Source organism: Oncorhynchus keta, chromosome 24 (assembly GCF_023373465.1).
Source record: "Oncorhynchus keta strain PuntledgeMale-10-30-2019 chromosome 24, Oket_V2, whole genome shotgun sequence".
Lineage (NCBI taxonomy): Eukaryota > Metazoa > Chordata > Actinopteri > Salmoniformes > Salmonidae > Oncorhynchus > Oncorhynchus keta.
In genome coordinates, this window is record NC_068444.1 from 42,098,237 (window position 1) to 42,119,197 (window position 20,961).

Here is a 20,961-nt window from a genome sequence, read left to right on the forward strand (position 1 = left end):
GGGCACCTTTTTATCCAATCTACTCAATACTGCCCCCCAGTCCCAAAGAAATTCAAACTTTCCAAACAAACAAAACCGAGCCTTTCCGCGCACAAAAGGAAGTGACGAGTGCCCTAAGAATTGTTTTTAGGTGTTCTAAAACTATGAAGTCCATCCACACTAGCAAAAAGTTTAAAAAAAATAATGTATACACCTACCAATGACTCACAGCTATTTGTAAAATCTTGTTTAAATTCATCAAATCTTACATTTCTGAATATTTTTATTGATCAAATAGATGAATCTATTAATGTGTTCCTGTGCCCAAAGAAACAACAAAACTAAATATTAGCAACACACAAGACATTGGTTATTTTCCAAAGTACTTACATTTATTTGAGAAGAGAGAACCACAAGGAGGTGAATACAGTACGATAGTGTCAACATGGTGCACAACAGTTTAGGCACTTTATTCTCAGATAAAAAGATCCCGGCAACCTTTCTGACAGGGATATTAAAACTGGAAGAAAAAAATAAATTCCTAAGAAAGGAGAATTCCATAAAACTTAAGAGAATAACAATTATTTGGTCGTCGAGTTTAGAGGTATTGTTGTGTCAAGGGAGAGGGGGCTAGTCTGTAACAAGTGTAATTTGTCAAATAAAACCAATTATACATGGTTCAAAGAAAGTGTTAACAGAACTCACTCTACTACTACAAAACAAATGTATTGGAACATTGGAAATAAGGAGTTCAATTAGCATAAGATCAGAAACACAAACTTGAATGAAATGTACAAGGAAAGTAGCTAATCTGCTGGTGTGGTTGCTGCTTAAACTGTGGTTTAGTCTTATTTTGTGCATGCTGTTTCACCAGTCTTTCATGAAGCCATATGGTATTATTTTGTAGGTCTATTAATTTTCAACTACAAGTACAATTTAACGAGTACAGCTTTGATCATTGGGAACATTTTCCTGCCCGCTAAACAGTACTAAATGTGCAAAAATTATCATAAAGTATCACTCATGCAATAATTAATCAGTTGAGATATTTTTGCATACTGAACACAGATGTGGAAATAAATGACAGTTACGAGAGCTAAAAATCAACATAACTATGTTATGACTAATGCTAAAGTCAAGCACTGACAATTAAGATAGACAAATGGGGTTGTGTTATCCTAAAAGATGCTAAAACATCTGTCACCCCAGAAATAAAAACAGGTAAAATAGTGAAACAAACCGGGATGTATATAGGAAGTACTGTATATAAAAAGGACGACCCATTTGTATACCTGTAAAACTACTTCTTCACAACTATTTCTTCACATAAAACAAATAATAATATGTGAATAGAACATGAATAACAAAATTAAGGGAATCAAAACACAAATTACCACAATGTTCTCTCAAACCTATGAAAAGATGATAAATGTAAAATAATTACTTACAGTTGAAGTCAGTTTACATACACCGTAGCCAAATATATTTAAACTCAGTAAAAATTCCCTGTTAAGGTCAGTTAAGATCACCACTTTGTTAAGAATGTGAAATGTCAGAATAATAGTAGAGAGAATTATTTATTTCAGCTTTTATTTATTTCGTCACAATCCCAGTGGGTCAGAAGTTTACATACACTCAATTAGTATTTGGTAGCATTGCCTTTAAATTGTTTAACCTGGGTAAAACGTTTTGGGTAGCCTTCCACAAGCTTCCCACAATAAGTTGGGTGAATTTTGGCCCATTCCTCCTGACAGACCTGGTGTAACTGAGTCAGGTTTGTAGGCCCCTCCTTGCTCGCACATGCCTTTTCAGTTCTGCCCACAAATGTTCTATAGGATTGAGGTCAGGGCTTTGTAATGGACACTCCAAGACCTCGACTTTGATGTCCTTAAGCCATTTTGCCACAACATTGGAAGTATGCTTGGGGTCATTGTCCATTTGGAAGACCCATTTGCGCCCAAGCTTTAACTTCCTGACTGATCTCTTGAGTTGTTGCTTCAATATATCCACAGAATTTTCCCACCTCATGATGCCATCCATTTTGGGAAGTGCATCAGTCCCTCCAGCAGCATAGAACCCCCACAACATGATGCTGCCTCCCTCGTGCTTCACGATAGGGATGGTGTTCTTCGACTTGCAAGCGTCCCCCTTATTAATCAAAAACATAACGATGGTCATTATGGCCAAATATTTTTTGTTTTATCAGACGAGGACATTTCTCCAAAAAGTACAATCTTTGTCCCCATGTGCAGTTGCAAACCATAGTCAGTTTTTTTTTATGGCGGAGCAGTGGCTTCTTCCTTGCTGAGCATCCTTTCAGGTTGTCGGTATAGGACTTGTTTTACTGTGAACAGATACTTTTGTACCCGTTTCCTCCAGCATCTTCACAAGGTCCTTTGCTGTTGTTCTGAAATTGATTTGCACTTTTTGCATAAAAGTATATTCAGCTCTAGGAGACAGAATGTGTCTCCTTCCTGATCGGTATGATGGTTGCGTGGTATCATGGTGTTTATACTTGCGTACTATTGTTCGTACAGATGGACGTGGTAGCGTCAGGCATTTGGACATTTCTCCCAAGGAAGAACCAGACTTGTGGAGGTCTACAATTACTTTGAGGTCTTGGCTGATTTCTTTTGTTTTTCCCATGATGTCAAACAAAGAGGCACTGAATTTGAAGGTAGGCCTTGAAATACATCCACAGGTACACCTCCAATTGACTCAAATGATGTCAATTAGCCTATCAGAAGCTCCTAAAGTCATGAAATAATTTTATGGCATTTTCCAAGCTGTTCAAAGGCACAGTCAGCTTAGTGCATGTATACTTCTGACCTACTGGAATTTTAATACAGTGAATTATAAATGAAATAATATGTCTGTAAACAATTGTTGGAAAAATTACTTGTGTCATGCACAAAGTAGATGTCCTAACCAACTTGCCAAAACTATAGTTTGTTTACAAGAAATGCGTGGAGTGGTTGAAAACAAGTTAATTACAACAAGTTAATGACTCCAACCTAAGTATATTTAAACTTCCAACTTCAACTGTATGTTACAAAGCAGATGAGTTGAATCAGAGAATATGAAATCACCTGAGGAATTTGGTACATTTCTGAATACAAAAAAAATCTAGCAACATTGCTCCCTCAAATATACTCCATTACAGTGTGCCAAGTTTTCACAGTTCAATTCCATCTGTACAAACGAGTTTGTCATATTTACATAATCGTATTAGAATATCTATACATACCAAAAGGTTTCAGGTTGTACCACACATCAACAGCCTCAAAAATGGTGACTCAAACATAGCTATTAGGGCATTTATGGGAATAGAAACTGCTGTAAGAATAAAGTATACTAATGAGTCATTTGAAAAATATACAACTTTAACCTCTCCATTTGTGCCACTCTATAAGATGGTATTTTGGACCATCCAGGGGCTATGTGACAGCTTTAAAATGGCTTATTCCAGTCTCTGGTTGCTTCCATGAGATGCCGTTGGCCGTGGCCTATCCACTCCTCTTGGTTGTTGAAGAGTCGACCACAAAACCAACAGGCAAACATTGATGACCTCTCTGCACATCTAGATAAGGACTTCACCACCTCATACTTTTTCCTGCTAGTCTTTTTAAACTTCAGTTTTAACAGAAATCGCTCTCGGACTCTGCTTTCTGAATGCCGAAGTCTCGACCCACAGCTTTGTGATGAGGGACATTTCACCTTGGAGCTTTTCCCCAGAAGTCCTGTCGGGCAGAGTTCAGAGAGAGCTTGAACCGTTTTTTGGGACAGTGCCACCTTGGAAACAGCACCTTTGTACTTGTTAGCAGACCTCATGATACTGGCCACTTCAGGAATGTCGGCATCGGGATGGTTGAGAACCACTACCGGCTGATTTCGTCGAGGGCATTTTATCTCTTGTAGTGAACTGAATGGGTACAGTCTCAGAGTCCTCTCTGCATCTTTGGGTACAGGCACCCAGAGCGAGGGAGCCCCTTTCTCAGTTACTGCCTTGCTCAAGAGCCTCTTCACTTTAGGCAAGTGCTCTGGGAGTTCATCAAACAACGCTTTCCTGTGTCTCTTCCTTTGACTTAGCTGGCGACTTGGCCTTGGGGTAAGGGGCGATTTATTCAGACCATCTATGCCCACTTGCTGCCTGACCCTACCTTGCATGTTGGATTGGGGGGACAGAATATTTGAGAGCTTGGAGGCTGTGACAGGTTTGTGGGAGGTATTTTGTATGGGTACCAGTTTTTGCCCTCCAGTAGAGACATTATTTGATGACATCAGAAAACAGGGCATCTGTGTGGAATTTGTGGCCAGATAAATGGGCTTGTTGGCAGAGGAGTGTGCAGCACCAGCAAGAAATGTGCTACCACTGGCAGTTCTGACGATCTTATAAACAACTTTATTTCCTCGGTTTTCATTAGGTTGACCTTTCTGGTTCACAGACTTCCCATCAAGACTATTCAGAAGCATCCCTGACTTAGCTGGAGAGATATATCTAACCAAGAAGGCTTGTCGCCCAGTGTGCAATGCAGTTAATTTGTTCACCGAGTTCGCAGACATTGCCAAAACTGGACGGGACAAGAGTGGAGATTGAGACATTGAGCTTGCTAATTTGCTACCTGCATTGTGGGGGGGCTGGGTTACAGGGACTGGTCTCTGTACTAAGTAACAAGTCTGCAGTGATTGTATGGTATTTTCTCCAGGAGAACTATGTGCTGCGTCTGACAACAGCATATTTCCCTTAAAAGCTGTGCTGTTGACTAGGTAGTGGCTTGCACTAGTACTGGCTCCAGGCTGAATAGCAGATAACGGCATTGCACCTTTTTCACTAGCACCTAAAGTATGTCCTAGAATGCTGAACCTTCCACCATTGAGGGTGAGTGCCAACCCTGTGGTGTGATTCTGCATTTCAATTCCTGGCTTAACATAGGACACATTGATCTGAGGAGCAGAGCATTTGGTTATCAGCTTGAACCCTGTGTTGCCTTGGAGCTGCACAGGTACAGCAAACTGGTTCTCTGCAGTCTGTAAGAACATCTGTTGCTTTCCCTCTGCAGTTTTAAGGATCCTTAGCATAGTCTTAGGTGGCTTAACAGAATCATGGCTAGCAGCTGAGCAGCCTATTCTATCTTTCTCAAGCTGGTGGTTAATGATAGCATCTGAATGCTCCTCCAGTATGCGACCCAAGACGGCCAAACTATTTATGCTCCCTGTTGCCCTTTCTGACACAGGAACACTCTCCTCCTCCATTTTTACTGTAGTTTGGACTTGGTGTTTAGACCCAGAGTGTCCATGATTATCTATCTCAGCTGCCACTGGGGTGGCCAGATCTACAGTAGCTATGCACTCATCAACCTCAATGTCACCATCTGACACTCTCTCCATTGCAGTCCCAGTCTCTTCTGCAGACTCCACTTCCCCATTCCCCTCATCTGGAGGTTGTGGAGATGCAGCCAATGTCAAGCTCCATTCAGGCGACTCTTTCATCCAAACACTTTCATCCTCTGTCGAAAGCTCTGATGGATGTTCACAAGGTTGTGTTGAGTTGGAGGAAATGCTTGATGTTTCCTTTGAGTAATTATGAAAACTGAACACCTCTTGGTTGGGAGAATTAAGATTTTCAGCATTAGCATCAGTCTCTTTGGAGTTGTCTGATTCAGCTGGGTGTGACTCCAGTTGGGGCATCAGATCTGATATTAAAGTTTCAGTTTTAGTCTTAGTCGCTACACAGGAATTAAACTTATTGGCAGTAAAATCAGTAGGAACCATCTCCTTGATAATTGAATGATTATTTTCAACAGTATCATCAGAAGGTAGGATGTCACCAGTCATGGGTCCTGGGGCAGTCTTCTTAGGTTTGTCATTGGAGGGTAACGTCTCTCCATTGGGCACAGGGCAATTTTCAGTGATGGGGTCACTGATCTTATCAGCTGTAGCTGTATTCAGGTCACCAACTCTAAGCATGCTGATAGTTTCTTCAGAGACTGGTTTGGGAAGCATGGTCTCATAAGCGGATTCAGAGGGCATGGTCTTATCTGTGAGCATTTTGGCTGGAACGACCTCCACAGCAGTCACATTAGGGCTTGAATAAGCAGACATTTTGTCTCCCAACTCAGAATCATTCGACTGATTAGCAATTGATGATGTATTGTTATTCAGTTTACCGTTCTGAATCGTGGAGTGATCTGACTCTTTGGTCATTGGAGAAACTGCCAAGGAAGGAATCTGTTCATCCTTAAACTTATGTTGTTCACCATTCCTCTGCTGCTCTGTGTGTTTTGCTTTCTGTGCTATTTTCTGTGGTAGTTTCTCCAGTATGGGCAACATCTCCTCAATGCTAATGTCCTCTTCCTCTGGTTTCACTTGAACTGAAATTGCAGCATCTCGATCAGTCCCTGAGGGGCTTAGAACTGTCATGTAAGGGAAGCTAGTACTTGAATTTTCCCAATTGTCAGCCGAATCTGAGCATTGATTTCCATCGGAGGTAGCGTCTATAATTGGGCAGCCTCTCTCTTGCGCTCTACATAACATTCTATTTTCTGCAGAGGACTCAGGCTTTGCTGTTGGTATAACTTTGAGAACTAAATGCTTTTTGCCGTCAACCATTTTGAACCCCATTACTTTTGTTGTACAGTTAGGTGGAATAGAGATTTTATTTTTGACCATGAGAACAGTTAGTCCATTGGAGTTCGGGTTTAGGGTGTCAGCCCCATAACTGTCATCACTTTCCGGAGACTTAGGTGGTGGTATCGATGATACGGCCTGGGAGTCAAATTGTTGCTCATTTTTAAGAGTCCCTTTGACCCGCTTCTTACAGTCCTGTTTCACACCCACAGCCCTTTCAAGGAACTGTTGGGTTTCCTCCAATGTTTTCTCTGGGTTCAACAACCTTCCATTTTGGTCAAGTAAACCTACTCCAGGAAGAGAATTCAGTTTGGACATCCACTGGGATTCCTTAGATTGACCACCTGCAGCTGGGCTTTTCTTCAGCAGGAGTTTTAATCCTGAAGAGGAGTTTACCAGGGTATTGTTGCGGTCCTCCGTTGCTCTCCATTTATTTTTCTTGCCTGCTTCCTCACCATGGACAGTTACCATGTGCTTTGTGAGGTATTCTCTCCGTGCTGCCCCATATCCACAGACCTGACACGTGAAGGGGAAGGTACCCGAGTGGAGTTTTAGGTGCCTCTGGTGCTCACCTCGGCTAGAGCTCACATGTTGACACTTCACACATTTGAGCCGGCTCTCATTGTGATGATGGATGTGCTGAACAAATGTCCCTGCGTCAACTGTTGAAAACTCACATTTTTCACAGTGAAAGTGGCCATTTTGGCTGTGAGACATGATATAGTGTCTAGTGAGCAGGAGGAGAGAGTACTGTACATCATCATTACAGATCTCGCATGTGACTAAAGTGTTCCTGTGCCCGATCCGATGGCGCTGAAGTGCAGGGAACTCATTTGTAACAAAGCCACACAAGTCACACGGATACGTCGGCAGGGTCCCCTTGTGGGCCCCCTGAAAATGTTTGAGGAGATCATTGGGGCTGTAGGTAGCGTCACCCTTACACTCTGAACACCCAAAGCTAAGTATTTTTCCAGAGAAGACTGCACCTTGCTGTATTTTACATGGTGACTTAGATGCTTTTCTGGCTGTCTTGCGACTACCTGACTCCTCAACAGATGTTTCATCAGGGTCACATTGGTCACTATATGGCAACCCAGGAAATTGATCAAACTTCTGGCCGGTGTGGTCCTTTGCCAATTCCTTTTCTTCCTCAGCCTCCATGTCGTCATGGCTTTCAGCAGGATCATCCAGTGTTTTCAGGTCCTCTTCCATGCTTCAATATAGAGGCTCCTATGAACAAGAGAAGAGTGTCACAAATATGCTATCTAGCGGCACAAGACAATTTCTCACCACGGAATCCATTTTTGATTAAACAGTCAGTCAATCAGAACTTGGGAATTCTGACTAACCTTGCAAATCAGGCATTGGTGTCAAAGGAGAAATTATGTGATGAATAAAATCAGAACTTTAGACACCTGACACATTTGAACAAGAAATTGAATTTAGGTTTGTGGGTGAAAATAAAGTGGTATTTATGCTTAAATCCCAAGACCCTCTATGGCAGGGATCATCAACCAGATTCAGCCGAGGGAGGGAACATAATCACAAATAATGTGTAGACTGAAAACATATTTAATATTTGACTAAAACAATTATTTCAATCCTTGCTTGCATTTGTATAGATCACATACACTAAAAGGCCAAAAGTATGTGGACATCCCTTCAAATTTGTGGATTAGGATATTTCAGCCACACGCGTTACTGACAGGTGTATAAAATCAAGCACACAGCCATGCAATCTCCATTCACAAACAGTAACTGTGTTTCTACACCTGCATTGCTTGCTGTTTAGGGGTTTAAACTGGGTTTCTGTACAGCACTTTGTGACATCAGCTGATGTCAGAAGGGCTTTAGAAATACATTTTATTGATTGATCGGTCGGCAGGATCACTGGAGAGACAAGCAGTTGGTCTGTGCGATATGGCCAAAATCTCATATCCCGATATAGGTCATTTCATATCCCGATAACTAAACAATTTGCGTTTGGTACCTTGGGTTGAGTGTTAGCACAACTCACAAAACCCCCGTTTCTCGACAGTGTGAATTGGGGCAATGTCTTTGCAGATATACGTTGTAACGGCAGCTGTTATCTCCTTCCATCTTCGTGATTCTTTGCCATATGGTTTGCCGCGGGCAAAAGCCTCTTGCAACGTTCTGAGTCGGGGGTATGTTTTGAGCCCTGGGCTGTACTTTTTTGGGTCTCATCTGTAGACTCTCTCCGTACTGTTCCACATGATTCTTGCATAGGTGGTAAAAGAGGTTAGTGGTGTTTGAGTCTGTTGTGTGGACCGGCTTGTGGCATATTTTGCAGAGGACGGTTTTCTGGTTTGTGTCAGACTTCCATACCAGAACCACTTCCATGCGACCGAAGTAGCCCCTCTTTTAGGTACAATTGACTAAAAATATTGCCGTAAAGAGTGTGATATGCGACAACAAAATAAATTATAGATATATTATGCTCCATCATCACACAATATATATCGTCATATCGCCCAGCCCTAAAAAGCAGTCCCAGCAACTGATGCCAACTGCGTCGCGGGATCCAAACTAAGAAGCTAGGTAGCTAGCAAGAACTTTACAAATCACTTTCAAACAAAGTTTCCAAACAAACAAAATTGAGCTGTTCCTCGTTCAACAGTTAGTGTGCTTAGTACGGGAGGCTTACAGGGGTACCAACCTCTGAGGGCTCCCGAGTGGCGCAGCGGTCAAAGGCACTGCATCTCAGTGCTAGAGGTGTCACTACAGACCCTGGTTCAATTCCAGGCTGTATCAAAATTGGCTGTGATTGAGAGTCCAATAGGGCACAATTATCCAGATTCGTCTGGGCTAGGGTTTGGCCGGGGTAGGACGTCATTGTAAATTAATTTGTTCTTAAATGTGACTTTAGTTTTCTAAATGACAAAATGTTTTTTTTACGTAAAGTTTATCCAGTAAACTTTGTGAGCACATCCATGATGTTTGGGTATAATGTAACACCCCTTTCCACAGAGTTAATAAAAAGGACTCGTGACAATTTTAATTAGTTAAGATAGCGCAGGGAGAGGATCCCACTGTTGAAATGGATAAGAAATCTACAAACTAAAGACCAAAGACTGCAGCCGTTTAAATGCTTTAGTCTGGTAAACGCAGCCGATCTAAGAACAATGGTACTCTGAAAGATCCATTGGCAAGAACATTTCCGAATGGTACCCTGACATATCCATTATAACAAGCTACTATGGAAGACTGATCTCTGGTGGACAAACCAGACTTTCTGTTGACCGACTATCCAGCAGAAGGACCGGAGATAGCCGAGAGGGAAAACAATGGCATACACTCGTAAACATGTAAATTGTCATTTATTTTAGAATGAGCGGTTGTTCATGTTCAAAGTATTAGCATTTCCATGACTGTAGGTATCAACTGTATTAAGTGTGTCCCCTCAGTTTGCTGCTCTTGAGCTGTCCCCACCCATTTCCTTTGTCTACCAAGCAGTCATATCGGTTTCGTCCACTAGGGATATTTTCTTTGTGTCATGTTCGGAGCCAATGTATGATCTACTGTGTGTTTATGTAATTCTGTAATTGATTAGTTAGTAAATAAATAATTAAGCCAATTTGTATATCGCTGATTCATAATTTATGCTAGGGTTCGTGCAGATATCCAAGGGTTTGCGACGATCAGGAATGAGACTGATGCGGTAATAATACATTAATATAAATCTGTAATCGATAAGGTATGAAAATATCTGAAGAGTTCATTTGGGAAATAGACTCTAAAAACATTTTCCTGTGGTGCCCTGACTTCCCAGTTAATTATAATTTACATAAATAGTTTAATCACGTAAGGAATATTTACACAGAGAATTGATTTGATAATATAACATGCTTCACATTTAATGATTGTCACGCTAAGACAGTACTTAGCATGAGTTTGTAAGTAACAAAAAAAATCCCAGGACATAGACATATCTGATATGGGTAGAAAGCTTAAATTCTTGTTAATCTAACTACACTGTACAATTTACAGTAGCTATTACACTGAAATAATACCATGCTATTGTTTGAGGAGAGTGCACAATTACAAATTTGAAAATGTATTAATAAACCAAATAGGCACATTTGGGCAGTCTTGATACATTTTGAACATATGCAATGGTTCATTGGATCAGTCTAAAACTTTGCACATACACTGCTGCCATCTAGTGTCCAACATTTAAATTGCACCTGGGCCTCTCTCTCGCATTTCAAAGATGGTTAAACAAAGTAATTTTAAAAAGGATCTCTGTACTTTGCTCCGTTATTCTTTCCCTCAATCCTGACTAGTCTCCCAGTCCCTGATGCTGAAAAACATCCCCACAACATAATGCTACCAGCAGCATGCTTCACCGTAGGGGTGGTGCCAGGTTTCCTCCAGACATGACGCTTGGCATTCAGGCCAAAGACTTCAATCTTGGATTAATCAGACCAGAGAAGATTGTTTCTCATGGTCAGAGTCCTTTAGGTGCCTTTTGGCAAACTCCAATCAGGCTGACGTGCCTTTTACTGAGGAGTGGCTTCTGTCTGGCCACTCTACTATAAATGCCTGATTGATGGAGTGAGATGGTTGTCCTTCTGGAATGTTCTCCCATCTCCAAAGAGGAATTCTGGATCTCTGTCAGAGTGACCATCGGGTTCTTGATCACCTCTTTGACAAAGGCCCTTCTCCCCAGACTTCTCAGTTTGGCCAGGCAGCGAGCTCTAAGAAGAGTCTTGGTGGTTCCAAACTTTGTCCATTTAAGAATTATGGAGGGCACTGCGTTATTGGGGACCTTCAATACTGCAGAAATGTTTTGGTACCCTTCCCCAGATCTATTCCTTCGACCCCATGGCTTGGCTTTTGCTAAGACATGCAGTGTCAACTGTGGGACCTTATATAGACAGGTGTGTGCCTTTCCAAATCATGTCAGATCAATGGAATTTACCACAGGTGGACTCCAATCAAGTTGCAGAAACATCAAGGATGAGCAATGGAAAAAATAATCCACCTGAGCTCAATTTCGAGTCTCATAGCAAAGGGTCTGAATACTTATGAAAATAAGGTATTTAAGTTTATAATTTATACATTTGCAAACATTTCTAAAAAACTGTTTATGGGGTGTTTATGGGGTGAATAAGACTTGAATGTAACAAAATTTGGAAAAAGTCAAGGGGTCTGAATACTCTAAGGATTGAAAATGGCGGATTTGGGCAATAATAAGTGCCTATAATAAGTGCCTATACGTAGTGGCTGTACAATAATATGCTATACATGACGTCAGAACTCTGGCTCTGCGCTTTACAACGCTGTATGGGTTTTGACTGATGGCCTTTCTGAACTTAAGAAGTTGCCCCCATCCTCCCCGGTAATTGGGGAACTTTAGCAAATGTTTTGCTGTTCGAGTGAGGGAAACAACATAATTTAAAATGACTATGTATTTTGAAAGATGAGATATTGCACTGCACATTTCCAAATCAAACTCATGTGATATACAGTGTCTACGTTTACGATCACTATGTTGATGTACAGTTACAAGATGACATGGCGTCATACCATGGGTTGTTCTGAACAGAATGAGCCTGTTTGTTGATTGTGGAAGAAAATTCACAGAGACACACGCACCTGAATGCACTCGTTACTCCTTTCTAAATGCAACAAAATATGATCAGTTTTTGTGAATGTCTAACACTAAGATGATATTGTATGGTTTAGCTCATGTTGGCAATAAAGCCGGCTTTCAAATCATGCCCAGAAATACAGCCAGTATGATACATTTTTGGATCATATGATTCATCATACCTGGCTCCATTTCTGTATTTTGAGAGTAATACATCTTGAAAATTGGACTAATGAAATTAATGAATAAAATATATATTTTTGGGGTGGAAATTTGCCTTTAACTGTACCTCTTTGAATGTAAGTAAACTATAGACAGGGGCAACGCTGTGATGGAATGCATTCTACTGACTGTTGTGCTCACTTCCTCGAATATTGTCATGTTCTTAACCTCTCCTGAGTAGGGGGCAGTATTTTGACGTCTGGATGAAAAGTATGCCCAAAGTAAACTGCCTGTTACTCAGGCCCAGAAGCTAGGATATGCATATAAAACACTAAAGTTTGTAAAACTGTTAAAATTGTCTGAGTATAACAGAACTGATATGGCAGGCGAAACCCTGAGGACAAACCACCCACCCCCCAATTTTTTTTTGCCTACCACTAATTTTCAATGGCTCACTTTTATTATTAGGCCAAGTCCTCCCAGATTGCAGTTCCTAGGGTTGCTAGGCCAGTAGATGTCAAGTCTTTAGAAAGAGTTTCAGGCTGGTTTTTGAAAAAATTAGCCACAAATTGTGTGGAAGGGCGTGGAAGAGAGCGCGTTCTTTGGTATTTTTCTCCGGTAAAGACAACGATTCTCCGTCTTAAATTTGATCGTTTATTTAAGTAATAGGGTACCTAAGGTTTGATTATAAACGTTGTTTGACTTGTTTGGAAAACTTTATTAGAAACGTTTGGGATTCATTTTGTATGCATTTTGATGGAGGGAAACTGGGTGGATTATTGACTGAAGTGCGCCAGCTAAACTGAGTTTCTATGGATATAAAGAAGGACATTATCGAACAAAAGGACCATTTGTGATGTAACTGGGACCTTTTGGAGTGCCAACAGAAGACGATCAACAAAGGCATTTTTTATATTGCTATTTCTGACTTTCTTGTCGCACCTCCCTGGTTGAAATATATTTTTCATGTGTTTGTATGCGGGGCGCTGTCCTCAGATAATTGCATGGCGTGCTTTTGCCGTAAAGTATTTTTTAAATCTGACACAGTGGCTGGATTAACAAGAAGTTAGCTTTATTTTGTTGCATTACACTTGTGATTTTATGAAAGTTAAATATTTATAATACTGTATTTTGAATTCCGCGCTCTGCAATTTCACAGGATGTTGGCCAGGTGGGACACTACCGTCCCACCTGCCCATAAGAAATGTAGAGTCTACAAAGTGAATATTAATTCATCAAATGTTTAATTTCGTGGTGTAATCACAACATCATAAAGGAACTGAAGTCGTTTTGTTCACCTGACCTATAATTCAAATAGCAAATACCAACTGAATTATCTTCCAAGAGAACTCTCTTCGATTAGACACAGCCGTGTTGGCAGCATTCGCGCAAAACTGAAAGTGCGAACCACCGCTTTTAATCATGGCAAGGAGACTGGATACATGGCCGAATACAAACAGTGCAGCTATTCCCCCCACAAAGCAATCAAACAAGCAAAGCGTCAGTATAGGGAAAGTAGTCGCAATTCAACAGCTCAAACACGAGACGTATGTGGCAGGGTTTACAGACAATCCCGGATTATAAAAAGAAAACCAGTCCCGTCGCGGACATTGACGTCTTGCTCCCAGACAAATTAAACAACTTGCTCGCTTTGAGGACAATACAGCGCTACGGACACGGCCAGCTACCAAAGCCGGTGGGCTCTCCACCGCAGCCAACCTGAGGAAAACATTTAAATGTGCATTTAAATGTACATTTAAAATCACTCGCAAGGCTGCTGGCCCAGACGTCATCTCTAGCCGCGTCCTCAGAACATGTGCAGACCAGCTGCCTGGTGTGTTTACTGGCATAATCAATTCTTATACAAGTCTGCTGTCCCCACATGTTTCAAGATGGCCCCCATTGTTCCTGTTCCCAAGAAAGCCAAGGTAACTGAACTAACTGACTACCGCTCCGTTGCACTCGCTTCGTTCATCATGAAGTGCTTTGAGAGACTAGTCAAGGATCATATCACCTCCACCCTACCCAGTCACCCAAGACCCACTCAAATTTGCTTACCTCCCCAGTATGTTCACAGATGATGCAATTGCCATCACACTGCCCTCTCTCATCTGGACAAGAGGAATACCTAAGTCAGAATGGTGTTTATTGAATATAGCTCAGCATTCAACACCATAGTACCCTCCAAACTCATCAAGCTTGAATCGCTGGGTGTTGAGCCCACCCTGTGCAACTGGGTGAAGGTAGAAAACAACATCTCCACCCCACTGATCCTCAACACTGGGGCCCCACAAGGGTGCATTCTCAGCCCTCTACTGTACTCCCTGTTCACCCATGACTGCGTGGCCATGCACACTTCCAATGCAATCATCAAATTGGCAGACGACACTACAGTGGTGGGCTTGAGACGGCCTACAGAATAGCTACACTGTTTTATAGTCGGTCAAGTTTCCGGTCACCTCGTCCTGGTTAAAAGCAGTGGTTCGCACTTTCAGTTTTGCGCGAATGCTGCCATCAATCCACGGTTTCTGGTTTGGGAATGTCTTAATAGTTGCTGTGGGTACGACGTCGCCGATGCACTTGCTAATAAACTCGCTCACCGAATCAGCGTATTCGTCAATGTTGTTGTTTATAGGCTGGGAGTAACAAAATGGAGTCGTGGTCAGCTTTTCCAAAAGGAGGGCGAGGGAGGGCCTTATGCGTCTCTGAAGTTAGAATAACAATGATCCAGGGTTTTACCAGCCCTGGTAGCACAATCGATATGCTGATAGAATTTAGGGAGTCTCTTTTTCAGATTAGCCTTGTTAAAATCCCCAGCTACAATGAATGCAGCCTCAGGATGTGGTTTCCAGTTTACAGAGTCAAATGAAGTTCTCTCAGGGCCGTCGATGTATCTGCTTGGGGGAATATATGCGGCTGTGATGATAATTGAAGAGAATTCTCTTGGTAGATAATGAGGTTGACATTTGATTGTGAGGAATTCTAAATCAGGTGAACAGAAGGACTTGAGTTCCTGTATGTTGTTATGATCACACCACATCTCGTTAATCATAAGGCATACCCCCCCGCCCCTCTTCTTACCAGAAAGATGCTTGTTTCTGTTGGCGCAATGCATGAAGAAACCAGCTGGCTGTACCAACTCCGATAGCGTGTCTCGAGTGAGCCATGTTTCCGTGAAGCAAAGAACATTGCAGTCTCTTATGTCTCTCTGGAATGCTACCCTTGCTCGGATTTCATTAACCACTTGCTCCTACCCGACACGCAGGCGTCCCATCTTGACATCTGGAAATGCAAATGCGCTACGCTAAATGCTAATAGCACTCGTTAAAACTCAGTCCTGAGTCTTAGTCTCAAGTTGCCATGCCTCCCTTGGAGGTCTGGTGAATTGTATATTGCATAAATGGTTTGAATGGTGTGCTGGATCCCAGCAGCAAGATTTTGATTGGATGTTACATGTAAAAAATCCTCTCCCCACACACACGTAGAAGGGGTGCTGTATATGTTATGTACTTCACTGTTTTCTGTCTGGGTAGTTGTTGCCCAGTGTCAAGTGTTAGTTTTCAAGATAGCAAGTGTGGCTGACAGTCTACAATATATATTTATTGAAACTTAAAAAGTTGACTACGCTGGTAAACAGAACTTTGTAGCAGAAAAATGCTGAAGTAGCTGTTTTCAAAGTATTTCTGCTGTTTTGTTTCATAGCTGCTCATGGCACAAAGAAATACAAATTGTACAACCACCTTGCGCATCAACAGCTTTGCGCACTGATAGATACATTTTTGGAGGCACAGGCATAAAAGTTGGTCTAATTTACTAAAGTCAGCAAAGTGAGACTTTGTCAATGTTTCTTGGCTATTTACAAGGTTTTGTTCACAAGCTAGGTTGTTTTTCAATGTTATTTTGAATATGTTGCTTCAACTGATAGCAAAGAGACATGTCTCTCACACGTACACTGAACCTTTTTGTCTCATGTGATACTTTGGTAAAAAGAAAAAAATGAAATTGAGCAATATACCACATTACTTCTTACTAATACATTTAATGTTTTGGAAACATTACAAAGCATGGTCAGTTTTTTTTATGCATTTATGGTGAAAAAATATTTTGGCTGGTAGATTTTTCTCATCTACCTGCCACTGTGGCTGGTGAAACAAAAAGTGAATTTTAGGCCCTGCTGATAAAGTCAAACGTCACAACACATTCTAAACCGCTCTGGTGACAAACCAACTTTTTTCGTTGTCTGCATTCGTCCAGATGGCTGCGCTTTGCAACCACCAAAAACAGTGAAGAATGTCCACTATTTTGTAAAAAGGTAACTGTACACTGTTTAGCTAAGTGAATTAAATGTCATCAGGTAGCAAACGTCCTATAAGCTAGCCATCATTGTAAATTAAAAAGTCTCCAAATGCATTTGTAGATAACAGCCATGGAAGCAGCCTAGTTAAAAAAGGTTTAATAAAAAAAAAACGAAACAAATAAAAATAAAGGAAGACTGTGTATTTGCAGCTCCAGCTTTCAGTAAAGGGAGAGTATAGGCTTTTCTGGGAGGACATCATAAAAAGATTCTCCAGTGCCAGTCCCTGGAAGGGAAAACAGGACCGAGCGATAACCGCAACATAACACAGTGCAGTCTAATTTGAGTGTAATGAAGCCTGTTTCTTTGTGATGTTTTCTGTCCCCAGATATGGAAAGCTGTGAAAGCCTGTTTTCAGATGAGAGATGTCCCAAGAGACAGGTGTATCCTATATTTACTATAATTTGTATTTATTTTACTAGTCAAGTCAGTAAAGAACAAATTCTTATTTACAATGAAGGCCTACCACAGCCAAACCCTGACGACGCTGGGCCAATTATGCGCCGCCTTATAGGACTCCCAGGATCGAACCAGGGTCTGTAGTGACGCCTCGAGCACTAAGAGGCAGTGTCTTAAACTGCTGCGCCACTCGGGAGCTATATGCCATGGGTTATACATGTAAGCCCATCTTTCAGCAATTGTTGTATACAAAAATACAGTTACAAATCACAATGTATAAACCCATTACAATTGGAGGCCCAACCCTGCTGGAGGTTTGTATGGTTCTGTTTCAGCCCAGCAAATAACACACCTGATTTAAATTTATCAAATCTAATGAGATGACAATCAATATTACTATTGCTTGGCTGGAATAGAAGTCTGCTCACCCAGTAGATTGTGGCGCAAGTTTGGTCACCGCTGGTATGTAGTTTTTTTAACCTGAAATGACACTTTAGTCATAATAGCCTACTTGTTACTAAGCAATTATCTATTGTTGTTTAGACGCAGATGTCTAATCTGACATACAAGTTATTTGCGCATTTTGAAGTGAAGTGTTGATTATTTTAAGTGTTTAAACTTATTTTAAAGCTGCAATATGTAACTTGCATTATTTCTATGCTTCCCGTGATTAAGTTTAGTTTTAGTGTCTTTTACTGTCGGTTTGGTACACCAGCTTCACAATAGCTGAAACAACTTTTTGGTTATGGAAAATACATTTCACAGCCGTTTAGATGGTACAATGATTCTCTAATAATGTACACTATACTTGCTTGTTTTGTCATAAATTGAAATTAGGCAAACCATTAACTTTTGCAACCAGGGAATGGCAGAGCGATTTCTGCATAGTGCACCTTTTAAGAGTTAAACTATTATTCCAAATTAACTAGTATCAATGTTGATTAATCACATATCACAATATACCATATTTTATACATGCCTTTTTAGTGCTGACAAAAAAAATAGCTTAGTGCATATCCAACCCTTGTAATTTACAGTATGAAAATAACGAGATGACAACTAGGCTACAGGAGATGAGCATTACAAGTGTCATTTTATGAGGTTCATTTTATTTCATTCAGCAATGTTACTTGCTAAATTACTGCAGTTGTTCCCATAGACAGTAAATGGTTGCGTTACATATCACTGACCCTGGATAAGACAGTGACTGGGCTAACACAGCTAACCTTTTATGTTAATAATATGCTGTTTTTATTAACATTTTGTTGGTTTTATAATCATGACAGAAATGTAACTTTAGCTAGTTATACATAGGTAGCTAACAAGGTTAGCTGACTTTCTTCAAAACGAACCTCATTGTGGCTAGCTACTTCTTGTCCCTGATGCTAGCCTTTAGAGCCAAATATCACTTCAGAAACTGCTAAATTAAAAAAAGATTGATATGGCCAGCATTGTCGACCATTTCTTCCCTCTTGCTGCAGCTTTAACGCATCTCAAAATAACAGAGAAAGGTTGTGAAATCCAGCATGCTGCAAACGAACTGAAATGTTTTGTTACCAGTGTTTTGTAGACCTTTTAGTCCTCAAGCACTGTTTATCCTATGGCACTAATCTGGTGAGCACCTTTCGGAGCTCTGCCAAGCAAGGCATTTGATTGGTTTGACGTATTAGGAGGAGTCACTGATTTACACTACCTTGCGGAATGGTTTGTGAGCAACACTTTTTTCCAAACTAACGTTTTGCTCCCATTTGTGTGTGGCTTGAGGCAATGAGTGATGTATTTTATAGGGCAGTTCGAGCTTTCAAGTGAACTGGGAACTTGGGAGAAAAAAAAACTTGGTCAAATCATAAGTTGTCTTGAACCCACTGAAGTCAGAGAGTTCCAGATTCCCAGTTGTTTTGAACTGGACAAGTGACCATGCTGATGATATCTTCCCCATGGTTACATCTTGCCCAACACGTAACAATTTTTCAACTGGTCGGTCATTCAGTATAGCACCGTTTTCATTCAATTGAACGTCCCAGAAGGTAAAACCATACTGAACGCAGCCCTGGTTCACGAGGAGGCTAAGCTATCCTACAGATGGGTTGGCTGACAATGTCACAAACAACGATGTGCGCGCTTCCATGTTGTGATTCTGGATGGCTCGATTACTAGCAAAATGTCAAGAACCTGCCATGTGGTATATCGTAAGTGGCTCGTTTCAAATAGCTATTGATACCATGTCTTGTTTTGACTGATTTCATGTCAATGCTAATAAGGCTAAAATTATAGTTCAATAGCTAGCTAATCAACAACTGTGACGATGTATTTGAGAAACAACAAGTGGTCATTGTGCAAATGTATGTTTTAAATACACCGTGGAGACAAAATATAGTTTACACGTTGTCAACAATCTAAGCCAACCTCCGTTTTGCCCCATGGGTTGGGCGCATCTAATTTTTGTTGCTAAACAACCAACCCATCTATAGAGCCTCTACAAGATCTAACTTTGAGAAACGTGGACATATACAAAACCAGTGTAAGGAAGCATTAAACAATGTTTGTCTTGCGAATTCCCACTGTGTTCCAGCTAACGTTACTTTACTAATCAACTTCATCCTTGATACTGACATAATTACTTTACGTTGCGACTTGTGTAAACGGTTATTGGAATACAAAAGAGCATGCCCATGCCCACACCCACTCGAGAGATAACACCTCATAATGGAAATATGGCTAGAAATTAGACATTCTTGACTGCTAAAATTACAGTTAAAGGGGTTTACTGTTGATTATTTTACCTTCCTTTTCTCTTTAGCCTTGCAGTTCAGCGATGGCGGCCATGACAGTTCCATCCGGGTACTCCGTTGCTGATTGACTGAGGTTGGTGAGGCATCTAAAGCGGATGAATATGGATTACCTGCTAGACTCGATTCAAGAGCTGTTCGAGCATTTAGAAAATAATTTTTCTATGCGACCGACTGATTCAGAATAGGCTAATTCATATGAAGACAATGTTCAAAGGCCCGTGTTCCATCTGTTTCGCTAAATTATCATGGTCGTGCTTCCCATCCGAAACAGTTCCTGCATATATTATCACGACATTTTGTGACGTTTTGGTCTTCTGCAATGTTTTTTTCCCGGCTGTTCCTGCCATAGCACTAGAATGAATAGAACGATAATCTCCATTCAATTGAATTATGCATAATGGGTGGACTGGCGGCCATTGCAAGCGTACCCATAGTAGCAAAATAGGAAGTGTACCCATCAATTTGGGCTGTGATTTGTTTTAACAGCTCAACGGACATAAAATAAAATACTTTCCATTGCTGGAGCCACATCAGTTAGCATAAGTTAAATTAACATTCTCCAGTACAATGTAAATTATTGCGTCACAATACCAGGCAGCCATTGCAAGAGTACCCATGATGTTCCATGTCCTTTCTATTCATTAAACGTCTATGGTTTGTGCCACCATTTTTCTTTCCAAGCAAGCGGAAGTTTGAGGGCTCCTTCAACCAAACGTTTGTTGTATTTGAAGGAGAGACTCGTTTTCATGACCATGTTTTCACTTGAGAAATACTGCACCAAACATCTTGGTTAGTTGTAAAATTGCGCGACTAAAACCTCCTAGACAAAAACAATGAATTCAGACTATTTTGAGGAAGTATAAATAGGCTACGGCGCATCAAGAGGGACAAACAGTACTATTGCCGACGTGCGCCTATTTGTCGATTGCATGAACTTCACAAAAATGTGATCAGTTGATTTTTTGTATTGCATTACGCGAACATTGTACAAAACAATATACAGATATCACAAATAACAAAAAATACATAAAATA

The 20,961-nt window shown here is 40.9% G+C and overlaps 1 protein-coding gene across 1 annotated transcript; it reads right to left on the reverse strand.

The window, feature by feature from the left end:
• Nucleotides 1–349: 349 nt before the first annotated feature.
• Nucleotides 350–20,065, reverse strand: LOC118357572 (zinc finger protein 518A-like). Its single transcript, XM_035734820.2, has 2 exons — nt 19,919–20,065; nt 350–7,836 (listed from the first exon to the last, which is right to left on the reverse strand). The coding sequence occupies exon 2, from the start codon at nt 7,816–7,818 to the stop codon at nt 3,430–3,432; it is 4,389 nt and encodes a 1,462-aa protein (XP_035590713.1). The 5' UTR covers nt 7,819–7,836; nt 19,919–20,065; the 3' UTR covers nt 350–3,429.
• Between the last annotated feature and the right edge of the window lie 896 nt (nt 20,066–20,961).

Excerpts from the sequence above, each read along its gene's own strand:
- LOC118357572 (XM_035734820.2), bottom strand. The coding sequence starts at position 7,818 with ATGGAAGAGGACCTGAAAACACTGGATGATCCTGCTGAAAGCCATGAC.